The sequence below is a fragment of the Oryx dammah genome, unplaced genomic scaffold, assembly GCF_014754425.2.
Source record: "Oryx dammah isolate SB20612 unplaced genomic scaffold, SCBI_Odam_1.1 HiC_scaffold_22, whole genome shotgun sequence".
Classification (NCBI taxonomy): Eukaryota; Metazoa; Chordata; class Mammalia; order Artiodactyla; family Bovidae; genus Oryx; species Oryx dammah.
In genome coordinates this window covers 42,132,469-42,151,943 of record NW_024070206.1, presented here as the reverse complement: position 1 = coordinate 42,151,943, position 19,475 = coordinate 42,132,469, and the positions used below count along the sequence as shown (strand labels likewise).

At 50.6% G+C, this 19,475-nt stretch overlaps 1 protein-coding gene across 41 annotated transcripts in view; it reads left to right on the top strand.

Moving 5' to 3' along the window:
* Positions 1 to 1,472: 1,472 nt before the first annotated feature.
* Positions 1,473 to 19,475, top strand: part of CELF4 (CUGBP Elav-like family member 4) — a 314,257-nt gene continuing 296,254 nt past the window's right edge. For 24 of the 41 annotated variants that reach the window (XR_005725251.1, XR_005725250.1, XR_005725248.1 and 21 more), the window contains exon 1: positions 1,719 to 2,214. Coding sequence is in view for 37 of the 41 variants with exons in the window: in XM_040264914.1 (XP_040120848.1) it covers positions 1,929 to 2,214 (286 nt within the window). In the remaining 4 variants the exon portion in view is untranslated. Of the gene's footprint in view, positions 2,215 to 19,475 lie in introns of all 41 variants that reach the window. The other 17 variants (XM_040264916.1, XM_040264902.1, XM_040264915.1 and 14 more) reach the window with 5 other exon arrangements.

Below are 19,475 nucleotides of genomic sequence, written 5' to 3'. Positions count from 1 at the left end.
TATCTTATTTGTCCGGTTTCTGAAGCCCAGAAGAGGCTGTCCTGGAAACGCCAATATAGGAGAGCATGGGGAGCAGGTAAATATCATTAAAAAGGAAAATCTGCTTTCCCAAATCAAGTTCACTACCAGCCTTGGCCCCCAGAGGCGGGGCTGCTCGAACCCAGCTCCCGCGCCAGCCACTCCCTCTCCGGCGCAGCCGACGTCCCGGCCACCGCGGGCCCGATGGGGAACCCGGCAGAGTCCGGGCTGGGCGGCCGGACCCTCGGCCCTCTCCCGCAGACGTGCCGCCCAGCCTCGCACTTCTGGAGCGGGAAGTGCTGCAAACGAAGCCCGACGGGGGCAGCGCACGCAGCGGGTGTCTGAGTCCGGCCGCAGCCCGGAGAGCGACTCGGGGACTTTATTTCTTTTGATGGTGGATTTACAAAAAAATAATAAATTTTTTTTTTTTTCAATTTGAATCAGTAAAGCAGACAAGGGCAAAATCAAGCCAGTCCCTCGTGCTGGCTCACCGGCCACCGCGCCCAGAAGCTGCCTGCTTCCCCGCCGGGCGAGCGGCCGACGCGCCCGGCTCCTACCTTCCTCCCGCCAGCCGCCTGCCGGTGCAGCCGCCGCGCTTCGGGGCGGGGAGGCAGTCCCGGACGGAAACACCCACCTCCAGCCTTCGCGGGCGGGCTGGGACGAGGGTCGGGCCCCGAATCTCTACGCCCCGGCCCCCCGGCGCGGCCCGACCGCTCCCCAGACCCGTCCTCCCCAGGTAGCTCGGGTGGCTGTAGACAGTTTTGCGGGAGGGCGAAGATTTGGGGTTGCTCTGGCAGGTTGGGGATGCGAGGAGGGAAAAAAGCAGAGAAAGAGAGCGCGCGCGAGAGAGAGAGCTCTTGTCTATAGATTTACCCACATAATATATATTTATGTAGCTTTTTTTTTCTCTCGACACTGATCAATGCGCACTCGGATCGCTGGGCGGACTTCCTCCAAGCCGGCTCGCTTTTTCGAGTCTAAATAAATAAATAAAGGGAACCAGATGGGAGGAAAAGAAGCGCCCATTCTACCTTCGCCGCCGCCCCGCCCGCCATCCCAGCCTTTGCTTCGCCCGCCTGGCGCCCTAATAGAGAGCAGCTCGGTGGATAACGACCCCCTACATACCCACGAGAAAATGAAAATCAATGTTTTGTTTTGTTTTTTTAAGAAAAGACAAAAAGTTGCACCTGCTGCTATGAACAAAAGGAACCCCCAAAACGCAAACGAGGAGATCAGCAACCCCGTTCCTAACTGGCACCCGCTCCCCGCGGCCGCCGGGCCCGGAATCTCAGCGCCTCCCGAAGAGCCATGCGCCTGGCGCTATTTATAGCCGGGGGCCGTCTCGGACTGTACCACCGCCGCTCGCCGGGGCCGCCGACGGGGGAGGCGCAGGGGGCCGGCGCCGCCCCACGCCGCCCGGCTCCCAGCCTCCGCCCGCCGCGCGGGGCCCCCCCACCCACGCCCGCCGCATCTCACCCTCTCCGGGCCCCGCGCCCCCCTCTACCGCGCTCGCACACTCGCCGCCCCCACCCCTGGTCTGACTGCGAACTTGAACCGGTCCAGCCTGTTTAAACGGAAAGGACAGAGATCCTGTCTGTTCAATGTAAAAAAAAAAAAAAAAAATTAAAAAAAAATCAGATCAGACCGAAAGAGAGAGAGAGAAAGAGAGAGAGAGAGAAGAGAGGGAGGGAGAGAGGGGGGAGAGGAGAGAGAGCGCGAGCGCGAGCGAGAGAAGAGAGGAGAAAGAGAGAGAGAGCAGAGAGCGAGCGCAGAGCGAGGTGTAGAGCAACCGAGGGGGAGAGAACCCGAGTGTGTGTGTGCGTGTGCGTGTGTGAGCGCGAGCGAGCTTGCGAGGGAGAGGAGCGAGAGAGTGCGAGCGAGAAAGAATAAAAGGAAAGAAGATTTTCTCTATGTATATAAAGATGGCCACGTTAGCAAACGGACAGGCTGACAACGCGAGCCTCAGTACCAGCGGGCTCGGCAGCAGCCCGGGCAGCGCCGGGCACATGAACGGATTAAGCCACAGCCCGGGGAACCCGTCGACCATTCCCATGAAGGACCACGATGCCATCAAGCTGTTCATTGGGCAGATCCCCCGCAACCTGGACGAGAAGGACCTCAAGCCCCTCTTCGAGGAGTTCGGCAAGATCTACGAGCTGACGGTTCTGAAGGACAGGTTCACAGGCATGCACAAAGGTGAGTGCACCTTTCCCTCCCAACTTTGCCAGGGAGAAGGAGCGGGCGGGCGGGCCGGGCGGCCGGCGACGAACGAGCGAGCGAGCGAGCGGGAGACGGCGCGAGAGGGAGCCTCGGGCGGACGCCGAGGAGGGAGGCGCTCGGGCAGCGGAGACCGGGACTAGGGTGCATGGGGCAGCTGCTCGCCGGGGCAAGGCTGGATTTTGGGCAAGAAGCTGATAGACGCGGTTTCGTGAGGGGAGAAGCGGGAGCAGAAGAGAAAGAGACGATCGAGAGAAATCGGGGCTTGGCTTTTTGGGTCCAGCGACTTGAAAGATTGGGATGGGGACGGCTGCGCCGGCCGAGCCCGGGACGCTGAGCGGACTGGCGGGCTCTCCAGCCGGCCGGGGACCAAGGGTGCTGTCCATCGCCGTGGTGCTGAAAATGCTAACAGGAGATGGTCTTCTCCTTCTCCGCTCTGGGCCAGAGTAGCAGGGAGCGCAGCCGTCTAAAAAGAAGAGAGGTGACAAATTCAAAGAGATATTTTTATTTTGCTATCAATTTGACAGTAAACTCTCCCTGTCGAGCCGTGTGCCTGAATAATCCGGTTGTGATTTGAGTGGTGGAGGAGGGGGTGGGGGATTGGTTGTTTGAAGGAAAGAGGGACAAAACCTAAGGCAAGAATTAGCAAGGAACCAGCCATCCCCTGGGTAGAGTGGGGGGTCAGGGAAGCCTGAATGATCCCCTCCTCAAGAAAGCAGACAGGGCTTCGGGAAAAAAATGTGTGTGTGAAAGATAGGCATTTTGGAGGGTGTATCCTAAATTATCCCAAACTCACCGTGCAGAGGTTTATAGTACATTATTTCTCTCCCTTGAAGCAATCATTGCTAGTGAGTGCTTGGAGGAGGGGGAATCAGAATGATCAAAGAATTAAAACCCAGCAACTTTTTAGGAAAGTGGTCATGGGAATTGTCTGCAGCCTGCCTGTTTTCTCCTTGTTTTATTATCTTTAAGGCAGAGCCCCAAACGTGTTCAGTTGTAGAACGTGTGTGGGTGGCTGGTGGGTGACGAAATTAGCCCAGTGCTTGCTCCCTAACCGTAATGTATAGGATGTGCAGCGGGAATTAATCGGGGCTGGAGCTGTGTGGGCAAGTTAAATGCTTTCTGAGAGAGATTGATCGTCAGGCAGAGAGGGAGCACCAGGCTAAGGAAGTTGTAAGGGATGTGTATGGACGTTCCGTTTTTAATAAACAGTAGTGAGGAGAGCTGCTGAAGATGCTGTGTTAGAGCTGGTGGTTTTAAAGATGAAAACACACACATGCACATGCACACCCACCCACACACAGAGAGCAGCCTCATCCTTGGCCACAAATGGGCTATGAACAGAGCTGATCCTCCGGCACATTAGGTGCAGAGTGCGGAGCTGTCTGGTTCTCTGAGCAGCAGTGGTTTTCACTATCACAACCTCCCTCCTTCTCCAGCCCTCCCTTCATCCGAATACTAAGCAGAGCTCCAAACTCTTCATAGTTGGAGTCCCAGAGAGCAGTTTTTATTGGCTTTAGCATCTTCCAGCTTGCCTGCTGAGGAGTAAATCTTAAAGTTAATGGCATGTTGAGTAGCACAAAAACACAGCAGAATGGAAATATACTGGGTTTGTTGGGGTGGGGTGAGGGTGGGGGCTGTAATGGAAGGAGAAACCAACCTTTATTCAATATGGAGAAAATGTCTGTCTGTTCAGAAGAGAAACTGGAAAGGTGGAATGGGGAGGCAGTCTTCAAAATAATATTTGTTTCCCCTTTTATCACCCTCCCTCTCAAGACAACCATATCTCTGTAGTTTTTCCCTTTCCAATCAAGCTCCCTAGAAGCTAATCAAGGTTTGTATCAAACCTTTGTCATTTTAATATGTCCCCAGATTTTAAAATAGCAATAATGAAAATTAAAAAGCAGAGGTATGGAAATTCTTTGCCCATCTTAACGATAGGTTCTTGTGGGGATTTGAGATTTTAAAGTTTAAAAAAATCAAAATCCACTAGAGGCAAAAAGACAGTTGTGAAGAACTGAGCTTCCTGTGAGATCTGGGTTGGAGCACTTTCTTCGCTTCTTTATTTTAAATGAAGATAATCTTAAACAATATTCCTTGGTTTTTTCTCAAGACCCCCCACTGGTATCATCACTCCATTTCTGATGGTTTGAGGGGCTCCCTTGTATTATAGTAAAGATGAAGAATTATCATTATTTGCATCAGGAAGGCAGAAAAGGTTAAGATATAGTGGTATCACATGTGACACATCATATATATATATATATACATACACATATCTGGCCAGAATTCCTAGGACAAGCAAAACTTCATTTTCTAAATAATTCCTCCCCTCAACTGGCTCAGTCAGGGGCAGGCAGGCCCTTTGGCTCTGGGTGCCTTGTTGTCGAAGCTCACCCTTCAGAGCCTGAGCATATATTTTCCCCTATGAAACTTCCTGCCTCTCCATCCTTTGGATTTTTATAAGCAAGGCTGGTCCACAATGTCCCTAACAGTGCCTAGAAGCTTGGAGAGAGCTGAATAAATGAGACAGTTTCCAAGGGCTGGTTTATTCAGTCCTAGAAGAGTTTGAACTCCTTCTTCAGTGATACAGCCTGATTTATTAGCTAATCCTGATAAAATAAGCCTCTGGCCACCTTAAAAAATTACTCGCTTGCCATTGGTGATTAATTACTGTTAAGTCAAAAAGCATGATGAGGCTTGAAGAATGAGGGTTGCATTTGGCTTCTAGATTTTCCCCAACTCTGAATTATAACATGAGGCTAGAGATAGAAACGTGCCTTTGTTAAGCCTGGTTTCAGAGTATATTTGTGGCTTTTTCTTTCCCCTGCTTGAATTTCTAACTTCTAATGAATCAGACTGGGATAAAATTGAGAGACATGATAGGATACTAGCCTCCAGTGTGGAAGGAATAAGTCTATTATTGGTTAAGAGAAGAAGAAGAAAATAAGTAAAAATTAAATTAAGTGCATGAGATTTCAGGTGGGTATCCATTTGTTGGCCACCTGCCATCTCTGGTAACTAAAGAAGGAAAGAGTTCTAAGGGTTAATGGAATACCTGCCATGCGTAGAGTGAACCTTAAAAGGCAATTACTCCAGTCAAATTGGGAGTCTGGAGGAGGGAGTAGGTGGGTGTTGTGGAGCAAACTCAGCCGTATCAGAGAAAGGCTGTTGGGCTGGGGAGGCAGCAAATAGCAGTTGTGGACTGGTGTGATTACTGTAAAGGTAAATTCACCCCCTGGAGACCAGAAAGCAAATGGGCAAAGGGAGATCTGGGTGCCAGGCAGAGAGAGAAAGAAAGAAAAAAAGCCCAGAACAATCTGAAGAAACAACACCTAGGGAAGACAATCCAGTTTAATGCAAACTCTCCCAGCCAACTCAGAGTCTCCTTTTCTCCCCCGTTAGAAGCACTTTGAGAAAGATTGTTTTTCCAGGCTCCAAAGAGAAAGACGTTGTGCTATTGATTAAAGAAGAGAGAGGTAAACTCCCAGGGTAGCAGCAAAAGTGAGCTGAGGACCAATGTTGCCTCTTCCTGTAGAAATTTTCTCCTTTGGAGGAAGAAACAGGTCACCCGCTAGTCTAATTCTTTCCCTCTCTCACTTTTTATTTATTTCTCTTTTTTTCCTTGTATTTCCTGGAGAAGAGAGGCAGGACTGAAAATACATATGCACACATAGTCATGACCATTAACACACACACGCGCAGTTAGTGGATCACACATGAACAAGCCACAATCCATTCATAACTTTGGTCTTGTCTAGCAGGATAGGAGGCAGCAAAGACTGAGTTACTGGGAGACATAAAGACTAGTGCTCTCTGGATAGCCATATTATAATGCATTATCTTTGAAGTCATTTAAGTCCAATTTAAGTGGTATTTAGTATAATATTTATGAATTAATGTAATCTAAACATAGGGCTGTCCCCAAAGATTTAAACGGCCTTTACTACTGATGTGTGCTTGTTCCCAGAGCCGGCGATGCATTTTAATCTAAACAGCCAAGTCCTTATCACAGTCCCTCTTTATTAACCAGTCAGAACAGATCTGTGGCCTGGATAACCCTTCTGCATTGAGATTTTCCTCAATGCATGGAGGAAAATATACTCTACTAGCAGCCCCAGAGGCTGCCAATCTGGGAGCCACAGCTTCAGGGACTTCAGCCCCTCATACTTTCATACTATATCCAGAAGGAGGGTGGGGACAGAGTAATGGAACCTTCTGTGAATTGAGCTCCAGAGAGTATATCATTTTGAAATATACTCATCGTCAGATTCACAACCTCTCATTTCAATGGTATCTGAGTAGGAAATTCCTCAAGCCCCTTGATTTGGAGAGCAACTAGGAGAAAGGGAAAGGGCAAGGGTTATGATTATGTTTGGGTGATTTGTGACCAGCTTCATAAAATTATGTCTCATAGTTTTGTGTAAGACGTAACAAAATCCTTGAGTTTCGGCTGCTTGACTTTAGCTAAGAGAGCTCGTTGTTGTTTTTTTCCCGAGGTAGGTGAATTAAAGCCAGTGAGGTTCTATCTGATTTCTGTTTTCAAATGAGTCTAAGACACAGGGAAGCCAAAGTATCAGCCTGGTCATCAGCTCAATTAAGATGAACTTAAAAAGAAAAAAAAAAACACTTTGGAAAAATAAAAATTCTGTTCTGTCCAGGGAAAGACACTGGCAGAGTAGCTGGTCACACACATCTAGCTTTTAAAAGAAAGATTTGCCTTGTGAGAAAGGGATGGAAAATGAGAACGCTGTAATAAAAAAAGGAAGAAAAACATTTTAAAAAATAAGTTTCACTAAAGAAAATTAGCAATAGTAATCATTGCAAAGTTAAAATAAATCTAAACCACAGCCCCTATTTGAAAAACCTCCAAATTCCAGATGTTGATAAGTATTCTATTTAAGAGTAAAGAAAAAAACTATTGGGAAATGATTAGTTTACTTAAGATGCTGGTGGTTATTTGCTGGTTGTGCATGATTTCATTTATCAGACTTCCTGAGAATCAACACACGTGTGTGTACACACACATGCACACACAAAAATAAATTAATCTGCACATGTGCACGTATATGCATCCATGTGCAAGCATGACTAAGTGCATCCCACACATATGGGAACCAAGGCTGGCCTAGATTTTACTGCAATTCAACAGGGAGATATTAACACTCCCTCCCCCCACTCAGCTTTAATGGGAATTCTAGATTGGGTTGAAAGAACCCCCTTGGCATACTTTCACTCTCTCCACCTGCTCCAGTTGGCTGATGTTTGTGGCTTCTCAAACAAAAAACCAAAATAAAACAAAAAGAAAAGCTTTTCTTGAATGAAGTCATAGCTTAAAAACAACCCAAAGGAAAACAATTACAAAAATGCATGCCACAGATATGCAAACATCCCCTCCATTCTGTGTATTATAAAGTTTTCAGAGTGCTTTCAAAGAGCTTATTTTCAGGGGGCATTCCTAATACCCAGCGATCTCAGCACACTCCAGTGACTGGAGCAAAGGCCATCACTGTCATTATTATCATCATCATTCTCATTATTGTAATTTATAGACCAGGATGGGAGAGGAGTTTCTGAGTGAGGCCTGAGGAGATATCCAAGACACCACCTCTTTGGTTGAGAAAACAGCTGGGCTTACTTGCCTCTGACGGATTTGGGAAAAACACTGCACACCTCATGCCTTCCACATCACCAGAAGGTGATCAGTTTCCCAACTGACCTAGGAGGGATCCCACTGGAGAAGATCTGGAATAAGTACTCCGTAGAGGAGAGGAAGGAGCACTAGAAATTAAGTTCCAACATCAAAGGCAGAAAAAAGGAAAACTGAAAATTAGGAGGCCCAAATGCCAGCCAGTAGCTGGGATCACTGGTTTACAGTGGCTGAAACTGCAGCAGCTTCTGAACTTGGAAGGGAAATCCCATGTGACATGCTGAGAGAACTGCTGGAGGGTGTGAAAACCTGTGTGTCTCTGGGTACTGGAGGGCTGGGGGAGGGAAGTTGCTGCAACCTGCATGGGTGTTGGTGTAAATATGAGTGAGTGTGTGTGTGTGTGTGTGTGTGTGTGCGTGTGCAGGGAAGACATGATGAATTCAAGTGGCATGGAGATGATGTTGGGGATAGTTTCATATTGCAAGGCTGTATGTGTGGTCAGGGAGATGGTTGATGGAGAGAAGAGAACAATGCTGTTCTTGTGATTTGTGCCTGCTCCACCTCAGAACTCGTGGCTTGGATCTATCAATGATCTAAGTTCCAGTGTGGAGATGTGCTCTTGTTCATCAGCATGATATCCCCACCCAAATGTTCAGGTCGGGGAGAGGTTTCATCTCCCCTCACTCATTGCTCTTCAAAGGCATGCCCACTTCTGCTCACCTATTGATTCATTTTAGAAATGACCTTCCATCCAAGATCTGAATGGCTAACCACAGAGTCCAGCTCCCTGCAGGGATCGCTCCTCCACGACTGCATTCTTTACCCCACCTGCTGCCCCTTGGCATCCCAGTCCTACTTTCCTCTTGTAGTGCTCTCTCTCTCTCTCTCTCTCTCTCTCTCACAGACACACACACACACACACACACACACACACACACACACAGAGGACTTGGCTGTGTCAGTCGAGCTAGGTCCTGGCAAGCAGAGGGCTGCATTTAACCTGAATGCATGTGGAGGTGGCAGGGACCTGGTGGCCCATCTTTTGGGCTCTCTGCAAAGAAAACATGTTCACTTCCTTTACTTTCACCTTTTCTGCAGCCCTTCAAATACACACATATTCAAGAATCACAGAAAGCATCTAATCCTGCCCAAATAGCCTAGGTGAGGGGAACAGAGCCCCCAGCTCAATTGAGGCCCCTTTATCGTCTTCTTCCATGTCCCTCTTTTCTTTCCCCCCTTGCTACTTAAGATGCCCTCAGAAATCCCACAGTGGGCCTGGAGAGAAAGATCCATGTTCCGCTTGGAGACATGACGGTGTGGTTAAAGATGTCAGGGCAAAAGGACAATGATGGGGTAGAAATAGTGGCAGAGGAACTTCCAGAGTTGATGTGCTTGTCCTAAGGGCTTCCGCCATCTCCAGTCAATCTCCAGTGGCCCCGGGATGGGTATAAAGCCCAAGCCACAGCTCTGCCCACAGAAACCAACAAAGCAGTCAGGTGAGCAGCCCCAAGGTGATTGCCCTCCTTTCTGAGTCCCTCTGGGAGCAGAAGTGGATGCGCTCAGGACCGTGCACTCACGGGGCCACTCCCCTCTGCGCGCTCCCCCTCTGGTTTCCCTTATCCTCCCTTGTATCTCCCCGCCAGCATGAGCCGACTGACACTCAAACGAAGCGATTCCCAGCAGCTCAGCTCAGGAACAAATCCTACGTGGCTATCTGCAAGATGTAAATAAACCGGTGCCCTCGCCGAGACAGACACAGTGCTGCTTCTGTGAGGATGGAACAGCCAAAAATATTGATCAAAGCTCGGGGGGGGGTGGAAATTGATAATGAGCTGGCCTCCAACAAGCGCTTAATTGACGGAGACTTCCGAAGGCCGACTCGGGACAGCGCATAAACTGACCGCAATGTTACTTTAGTGCAATACACTCTGCTTTAATTAATTATCACCTTTGTTAAGAGCGGCTCCAGATCAAAGGTTTCTGATTACTTAACAGATCTTGCTATAACAAAGCCCCCCTTGCATGAGGCTATCCCACTGCTTGAGGTGAGGCAAGCAACGTTCCTTCTCATTTCCTTTCCTCTGAGCTGTTGCTTCTTCCTCTTTGTTAAAGACAAACACATCTTACTGAGTAGCCGCTCTGTCCAAGGATGGGGAGGGAGAGAAGTGTCGCCCCCCCTACCCCGAGGGCATGGGGCCACCGCTGCGCAGCTGTTTCTAAAATTACACCACTGGGACTTAGTTCATCTTCAGATCTATCTGGCTGAAATGGGGAGTGTCAATAGAATAAGAACAGACTTCATGGAAATGCAAAGAAAAGATATGTGTGTGTGTGTGTGTGTGTGTGTGTGTGTGTGTGTGTGTGTGTGAGTGAGTGTTTGTGTCTGGGGGCATGTGCGTAAGCAACTATGCACACATCCACATAAATATTACGGGATCGATACATTTCACATCCGCTGCCCACACCTCTTAACTTCTCCCTCCTGTCTCTTGAGCACCTGCGCTACTGTCATATTTCACTCTGAGAAATGTTCACAGCCAAAGCGTGCATAGATGATGCTATATCGAACCAAGTGATTGTTTGGATTTGGTGGTGGAATCTGGGTGCCCACTGAAGGATGGTCCTTGTCTGGAATAGCTGGTGCCTAAAGAGTCCACTTCTCAAGGTATGACAGGAACCTCACTCTCCAGAGTCCCCCAAACCTACAAACTGACAGGTGACTTACTTGAAAGCAACCTTTGGAGTCGTTCTAGGCAGATTTGAATGCCATACGTGGCTGTTTGTTCATTATTCTAATTTAATGATGCAGTCACACCTAATTAATCCATGTCTGGTTTATTCATACACTATGTCTGAGGATCCAAAAGATCTCTCTAGCTAGCTGGCTTCCCTTTACAGGGGCAAGAGAGGGGGCTCCCCCGACAAGTGAGTGTGTCTGGATCCAAACAGGAACGGATCACTGTAGACAGATTTGATGGAGGCACTGTCCCTGACACACTATCCACCCACGTAGGAATGACAGCAGTTACAGAGATGACAGCAGTCACGGAGAGACTAGCGATGAGATCTGTGTGCCTCTGTGCACACCACGTGGGCACACAATACATGCATTCTACCAGGGCAACCTTCTAGTAGGCAACGGGCCACACTCCCAGTGTGTATGGAACATCAAGGCCTTATGGAGTGTCAAGCGTTCCTATGATTGGGAATTTCCGTGCAGAAGGCTGGGAGGCTGAACTGAATCAAACTCCCTCTCTGGCCTGAAGCAAGCCAGATGCATTGCTGCCACTGCACAGATTCAGAGACCGAGGCTGGGAGCAGCAGGGCCCCAAAGTCCAGTTTGCAGCGTGGCCCTCGGGGAACCTCCCCGTGGCTGCTTCTGGCCAGACTGGTCCCAGTGAGCGCTGCCTCTTGCCTGGCAGGTACACTGAGAGAACGAGGCATCAACCTAATAATATCCTTATAAAGCCAAGCCTCCTGCGCTAGTCCTAGGAGACAAGAGGCATCCAAAGATCAAACACTACATCACAGTGTATTTGTAGGCACTCTCTGATTCTGCTACCTCCCTATAATGCTCTAATTGACTATTTGATCAGCTCTAAAAGGGCCAGTGTTCAAGTCAGACACACACACATTCACATGCACACTCACACACACATGTCCACACACACGTACACTCACTACACGAGCACACACCTGCAGGCTCCCTCTCGTACATGGCACTGTACCCACACCAGCTCGACCAACAAGGGCAGATTGGCACAGGAGATGCTTGAAGGTGAGTGAAATCACACACCTAAGATTGTACATGCCCTTCCAGTAATGGGCTTATCAATACCTCTTAAAGAAATGTGACAGCCAGCCCAGAGTGATTCAGTTGTGTGGACAAAGGTCAGCATATAGATATCCATTATTAATAATATCAATATCTTGGTTGACCAATATAACCAGAAACTGTATGATGTCGCTGCTGATGGGCAAGGCTGGGAGGACTCCACGGCAAAAGCAGGAAATTAGGCCCATGTAAAATTAATCATATTGACTGGTTCTAAGAATATACGGAGAGGCGAAGACGTCGAGAGTGTTTGCCGTGGTGGGAAAGGGGGACCTTGCTCCCAGAGGCTCCCTGGTCTTGAACCCTTGGAAGGAACCCAGGGAGACAGAGGTGTCCCTGGGTGACCCTCGAGCAGACTTTCCTTCATCCGGCCTCTGCTTTCCAGCAGGGTGAGGTGGAGGAGAGGTGTACTCTGAACAGGAAAAGAAAGAAATAGGATCCCCTCACCATTATCCACCTAACATACCCATATCTTTCTGTCAAATCGATACTTGGCTTGGTTTGGTCTCACTGGATGGAGCACAGCGAGCATCCTTGAGCCTGCTGGGTGAAGGGGTCCATCTCTGAGGGGCAGTGTGAGCCTGGAGCCACTTCGCCAGGTACATGGTGGGGACATAGGCCCCTAGGGGATGTCAGTGTGCACCCTTTGCAGCTTAGGGGCTCCCAGGAAGAAAGACACCCAGGCCGATCAATCTTGTGACTGGCTTCTTGAGACCTGAGGAGCCAGAGGCTTAAGGTCTGGCTTCACCAGCATTGCCAGTGAGGTTGGAGTGGTCTGTAGAAGACTCTTACTTGCTGAGGCTCACCTCCAGGCACAGTGAGCAGGAAGAAAAGGGAAGGCCATGCGTCCCTGGCCTTGGAATCGCTGCAGGCCTGCCCTGGCCCCTCACGGCCTTCCTGCCGGAGCCCAGGTCACACTGTGCGTGGGCTTCCTCAGCCGTCCTGGGCAGCACCAGGTCAGATGTTCTGGGGAAGGAGTGGACAGCAGAGGCTCCAGTGACTGGGGGCTTGGCAGAGAGAGAACAGAGCTGACAATTCGGCTCGTTTCTTTTCTCTGTTCCCAGAGCATTCGGAGGCGGCTGGAAGGGAGACTGCCTTAGAGGCCGGGTCCCCAAGTGGGGTGACGGTGGTTAACAGGAAAAGAGCTGCACAGGTGCAGGGGGATGCCTTTGATGAGGAGGAAGGAGAGGAAGTGGTTTGGTGGCTGGCATGGGAGCACTCAGGCTCAGCAGACAGGCCTCCTGTCTCCCCCTCCTGGCCTCAGGCACACTCAGAGTCCGGCCATGCTCTTACATGCAGTCCCTGGCATCAAGGGTTTTGGCCAGTCTCTGCTCGCTCCCCATCCCCCGGGGCTAACAGCCTTGCCTTGTTGGTCTAGGCTACCTTGGACAGTTCTCAGATCTCCACCTTGCTCACCACTCCCCTTCCCGGCCCAGATTAGGCACTAGGTGTGGCCACAGAGATGTTGGGGGAAGATGGGTCCTACTGCCCAAGGGCACCCCCCCTCGCTCACAGAGCCTCACCACCTCCTGGGCCTCAAGGCCTCAGTCTAAGCAGATCAGCCTGAACCCAAGAAGCTGGGCCTCTCCTGTGGACTTTACCTACTTTGGGGAGGAGCCCCCAAACTGTGCTTGTGGGAGGGCTCCCCACTCCCCCAGCAGTCGCCTGCCCTCTCCTGACTCTCAAGCCGGGCCCCTGAAGCCCAGACACCAGCTCCTTCTGCAGTCCTAGTTCGGCCCGTACCCAACTCCTTACCCCTACAGGACGAGGAAGGCTTGCCTCTTATGCGGGGGAGCCCCGTGCAGGAGCGGGCTTCATGGGACCGTGAGTCTGTGCCTAAGAGCACCAGTCAAACAGCACTGGCGTGAAATAAGAGGAGAATCAGAAAATCCAGAAAGTGCTGTAGTTCTGTATGTGTGTGTGTTTTGTTTGGTTTCAAACATGAATAATTCGTGTATGGTTTAGTATTGGTTTTATTCTTCATTCCATATACTGGGACACCAGAATCTTTTCCATACTTTGGGGTCTGATGCGGGTCCAGCTCTGAATTGTTATATCTCTCAGCTTCCGCAAATGCCCCCCATTAGATACACAGGCACACTTGACCGTGTTCCTGACAATCCAGGCCCGGCCACAGAACCTACTCGTGAGTGATCATTCAGTTCACCCGCCCCCCCCCAACCCAGGTCCAGCTGAGACCCCCAGGGCACCAACCGAAGTCCCATCAAGTGCGGAGCAGGAGCCACCACTGGCTTCTTGCCAGGCCTCATTTTCTCTTGCAGTTTTTTAAAGTTCTTTTTTGGGAAAACCAAGACCTCGTCTTTGCTCTCATCTTGATGATTTCAATAAGTAAATTATTAGATTTATTTGAGAGTCAATTCTGTTGTGATTGTGTTGGGTAGCTTTGAAAGTCCACTGGAATGAGGAGCAGAGGGTGAGGCCTGGGGCTGGAAGGACTGGAGCATGTCCCCAGAGAGAGGAGTGCAGCAGAGATGACCAGGCAGTGTCTCTGCAGGGAAAGCATGCCTGAGGTGGCAGGGAGCAGCCACTCCCCAGACCAGGTCACAGTGGCAGACAGCTGGACCAGGGGAAGGAGGGAGCTGAGCACGGGATCAGGGGCCCGGGTGCCGGCCATGGAGCTGAGCAGGGGGCAGCCAGAGTTGCTTTCATCTGAGCGAGACCCCCGTCTGTGACTCACGCTGTCTCCAAAGCCTTGGTGTGTTTCTCCTGAGTTTCTTGAAGTTTCTCAGCCAAGTAGTAACTCTTGAGTGTTCTGATCCAGGTCAGCAGAGCCAGGCTGGTCTTCAGCAGAGGCCCCGCAGCCAGGAGGAGAGGGTCCCCTAAGGCTGGCAGAGGATCCTGCTGGGGCAGGAGCAGGGAGGGGCATGGACCAGCTCCAGTCGGCTGCTAGGATGATGACCCCAGACCAGCCCCAGAAGGAGTGCAGGGTCACACTCCCAACCTTGGGGCCAGGGGCAGCCTTCTGCAAAGCAGAGAGACAGTTTGGCATTCCAGTGGGGGAGCCACGCCATGTTCCACACCAGGAAGAACCTGGGATGATGGAGCAGAAACAGAGCTCCCTCGAGGAGGCAGATTCACACGTGACTCAGGTGTCCAGAGGGTCAAGTTCTCGCCCCAGAAGGTGAGGCTCCACCGTCACCACCATGAAATAACCAGGTGTGTAAGGAAGCAGCAGATCTATAAACAGAGAAAACTACCCAATGTGGGTGTCCTGCCTGGGGAAAGAAAGAAGCCCTCCACAGGGGAGAAATCAGATGGGGATGCCAGCCTCCTGCCCAGGGGGCTGGGCCCAGACTCCCAGATAGAGAGGGTGGGGTCAGCCAGGCTGGGATGCTGCAGCTGACTCAGGCGGGGAGGTTGGCTCGCTGACGGCCTGCTTGATTTGTTTCATTTTGTTCCATTATGTTTTGGTTTTGTCCCACTGCAGTGAAGTCTCATTCTCAGGCTGGTGGATAAAGGAATGTCTCACTTTGTATAAATCTGGACCCACCACCAGCCCGGCTGAGGGAGAAGAGATGGGGGCAAGTGTAGTTGGAGGGGTTGCAAATACGTGGGAGGGAGCTGGGGACACGCACGGGAACTGCAAGGGTGGCCTCACCTGCTTTGGGGCTGCAGTGTCCTTCAGCTGTCCCAACAGCAGCCCACTTGGGCTGAGAAATTACTCATGGAATATTCCCACCCGTGCCCATGTTCCCTGTCACTAGGCAGGCATCCAGACTGTCCCCCGCCCCCAGGCTTACTCAGCTGAATGCCCTGACTGGTGAACTGGGGGTTCCAGAGGTGAGACTCTCCCCTCGGTCCCCTGCCCTTTGCCTGGGGGGGGCCCCAGCTCAGGAGTGCCAGGCAGTGGGAGGAAGCCAAGGACAGCGTTTCCTGGGGGGATGCTGGTCTTGTGGCCGGAGGAGTTTTGGCAGACTCCAGGAGGAGCCGCTCCGAGTGGACAGCACACCCAGGCAAGGGCGCCAGGCTCCCCAGGCAGCCCATTTACTGCAGAGGAGCAGTTGGGGTGCCTCCTCCCTCTCTGGGAGACAAACCCAGCCCAGAGGAGCAGGGAGAGGCGAGGTGGCCCTCAGGGCCCTGAACGCGGCTGTGTTTGTGACCCACGCTTCAGGGGAGGGAGACTCCTCCCTCAGGCCTTCCACAGAGCTTGGCCCTGGCATCATCCCGACCCCTGGGGCTTCTCGGGAAAGGAACAGAACTGGGCTCTGCCAGGGAGCTGGAGTAACCGCACACGGCTGGCTGCTCCCTGCAGGGACGTGGAGGTCAGTGACACCGTCTTCCAGGGCCCTCCGAGGTCATTGTCACCCAGCCTCCTCAAAGCCCCTCCAGGGGACAAGCCCCAAGCCCCAGGCTCTCAGGGGACAACAGTCCCCAACCCAAATGACCTCCCTTTCACGGCTCTTCCAAGTCCTGCCCCTTGCTGATCTGACAAATCAAACCAGGCAGAGGTACCCCTAGCGGCTAATGGACTTTAACGCGTCATCATCACTGGTGACATGCCTCGTTCAGGGACCTTTTAGAGCCCAGGCTATGACCCTAAGAAACATCCCTAAGAGGGGAATTTCCGGCATGGGCCAAGCCAGAGAGAGACACCGTGGGGCCGGGAGGCCACTGGCTGCTCCCGGGCATGGACCGGCCTGGCTTAAAACCACGTGGCCAGGACATGGACGTGGGCCCTCTTGCCCCCACACCCCCACACCACAGTACCAGAGGAAGCAGGCCACGGATGGGCTGAGACCCTGCCTGTCTCCCGGCAGGGCCTGCACACCCAGGAGGCTGCCAAGCCAGAGGTCTAATCAAATATTAAACACAGTCAGTAAACTTAAACCAGCGCCGTATCTGGAGCACCAAGTCCCTCCCGGAGAGCGGCCCAGCTTCAGCCCGGAGATGCTGCCAGCTCAGCTTTGCCTGGGTGCGGGGCTGGGGGCTTCTGGCCCCAGGCCCTGCTGTAGGCAGGGAAAGGGGAGACCCACAGAAACCATGGCAGGGAGGGAGGTTCATGGCTTTTCTCCTCCATTCTATTATTCATTTCCTCTGATTTTTATCTAATCTCTCCTGATTGTCCTGGTGAAACTTAATAGACAAAGTGAATTTTTATTACATCATCAATATAATCTCCAGCTAATCAGCAGACTCGGGGGCCACGGCAAGCCCTATAGCTCCTCATCTGGCCTCATAAATAGTAGGAACAATCACTGCCAAGCAGGCCTCCTCCACCTCCTCCCAAGAGGCCCTCTCCCCAGACCTATTCTTGAGGTTTCTGCCTTCCCACGGACCCCCACCCAGTGGACCATGTTGCCGGTCGATGGAGATGTCTTCCCCGTTCATATTTTTAGTTTTCACCATCCCAGCTTCAGCTGTTAAAATCGCAAATCTGGGGCTGGTGTTTTGAATGCCGAAATAGCCTAATGTCGACTGATTTTGATTCTACTTTCCTCTGTGCTAGGAATGTGATATGTCATAAGGTATTATATAATCCGACAGATCACAGTATGTACTCTAAATCACATTATATTCCAAATTAAGTCCTATATCTTACCTTTTACCATACCTATATAACCTATATACCAAAGGTGTTTTGGTCATTTAAAGTCAGGCCTTGCATCTTATAGACTGTGTCATGGATGTTAAATTATATATTTCATTTATGTTTTACTATGCCTTCCATTTATAGAGCATTTTAATCTGTAAAGTGCTTTCTTGTCTATTACTTCTTTCATCCCTCTTGCAATCAGGTACAGTTGATACCTTTTTTATAAAGAAAAATGAAAAAGGGATCATGAAGGAAAATTACAACCTGGTCAAATCCTGCCAGGGTTCAGCAGAGCGGCTCAGACTCAGAACGGGCGCTGGTGAGCCAGGGAAGGAGCCTGGGCAAAGCAGAGGGGGCACAGGCCTGGCTGCTGGCCAAGCAGGCAGATTCCTGGGGCCTGGCCTGCTGGGCAGCCGCTGGCCAAAGGGCAGCAACGACTTAAGGAATGGCCGTTTGGTTTGTTTGTTTCCCTACCAACCTGTGCAAAGTTAAGTGCACAACTGAGTGCATCTCCTTGGGAGATTGAGTTCGTTCAGTAACTCTGGGGTGTCTGCTCCCCTGCCCTTGGGGTCACACCACGCTGCTCTGGGGTGGTTTGGATTTGGGGAAACCAGCAAGCATCGCTGCGAGTCAAATCCTATAGATAAGGTGGGTGACACAGCTGTTGAATCTGGCCTTGGCCACCCACACCATCGGCTCTTTGAGGGAAGGAGGCATCTGCTCCTTACAGGCAGATCAGAGCCAACTCAATGAGCGACCGGCCACAGTTCCTCCACGATTCCTCCGAAGGGTGGAATCGGCCACCGGCCACCTCCTCTGATTCTGTGCAGAAGGCTGCTTCTTTGAATCTGTCCAGTAGATGGTCTGTGTGCTTCGGGGGTCTTGAGAAGTCTCCTTTGCTTTGGGCGTGACAGTGCAAGGGAGCCTCGATCCTCTGAGGGGCCCCTGGGAGCAGGCAGTGTTTGGGGCCCTGGACACTGCCCGTTGCAGAAGTGGCCGGCGCGCCAGACATGGAGCTGGACACCTGGTCCTCGCCCTGCCCGAACACCCGGCTCAGAGCTCTCTCCTCTCTAGAATCACGGCAGTGACCTCTGCTCACCCCACCTCTTAGGGTCATTGTGAGGCTGGAAGGAGCTGAGAGGAGGGGAAGTGAGGTGGGAAAGTTAAAATCTCCAGGCTCAATGTCGTGTCTTCAGTGCCGGCACCCACATTAGGCCACAGGGAGCTCCAAAAGTCCTGCTCCGTCAGAAACAGGCTGCCCATGCTGACCTCAGGGCCCAAGGATGGATGGGAGGGACTATTGACAAAGGACCTACCACACGGCACACACATAGGACTTTTGCTTATTTTATCTCATCCAATCCTCGTGACGAAACTGTGACTGAGATGTCACGGTGCCCCTTTGAATGCCAAGGGAACGGAAGCTCGGAGAGCAGCAACTCAACGGAGCTTACACGCTACTGAGACACAGAGCCAGGATTTGCAACCAAATCTGTCATATTCTCAAGCCCACCTCATTTCCATGACTGCAGCTCCCTTTATGGAAGTAAATAAAAAAAAAAATCATCTCTCCCATCGCTGTCACTTTACAGATGGGGATGCTGAAGCCCTGTGACATTACAGGCTAACGTTTTCTTAAATCATTCCACACCATTTTTCACAGAGGCTCTGAAAACACGTGCACACACACACAAGTACACGTACACGTTACAGACACACAGAGGTAACTCACACAAACACATCCTCTTACAGATACACATATACACTGACACACACATATATACACACAGAAAGAAATATACACTCACAGACATACACAGGAACACACTTGAATATGGATCCCCTGGAGAAGGGAAAGGCAACCACTCCAGTATTCTCACCTGGAGAATCCTGTGGACAGAGGTGCCTGGCGGGCTATAGTCCATGGGGTCACAAACAGTCAGACGTGACTGAGTGACAGAGCACAGAGTACACACACCCCAAAATACAGATATAACAACATATATAAACACATTTATAAATACATATATACATATAACATAAATACATATATAATATATATAAAAACATTTATAAATATATATAACATAAATACATATATAACATATATAAACACATTTATAAACACATGTATACATATAAATACATAGATAACATATATAAATACATATATACATAAATACATATGTAACATATAAAAA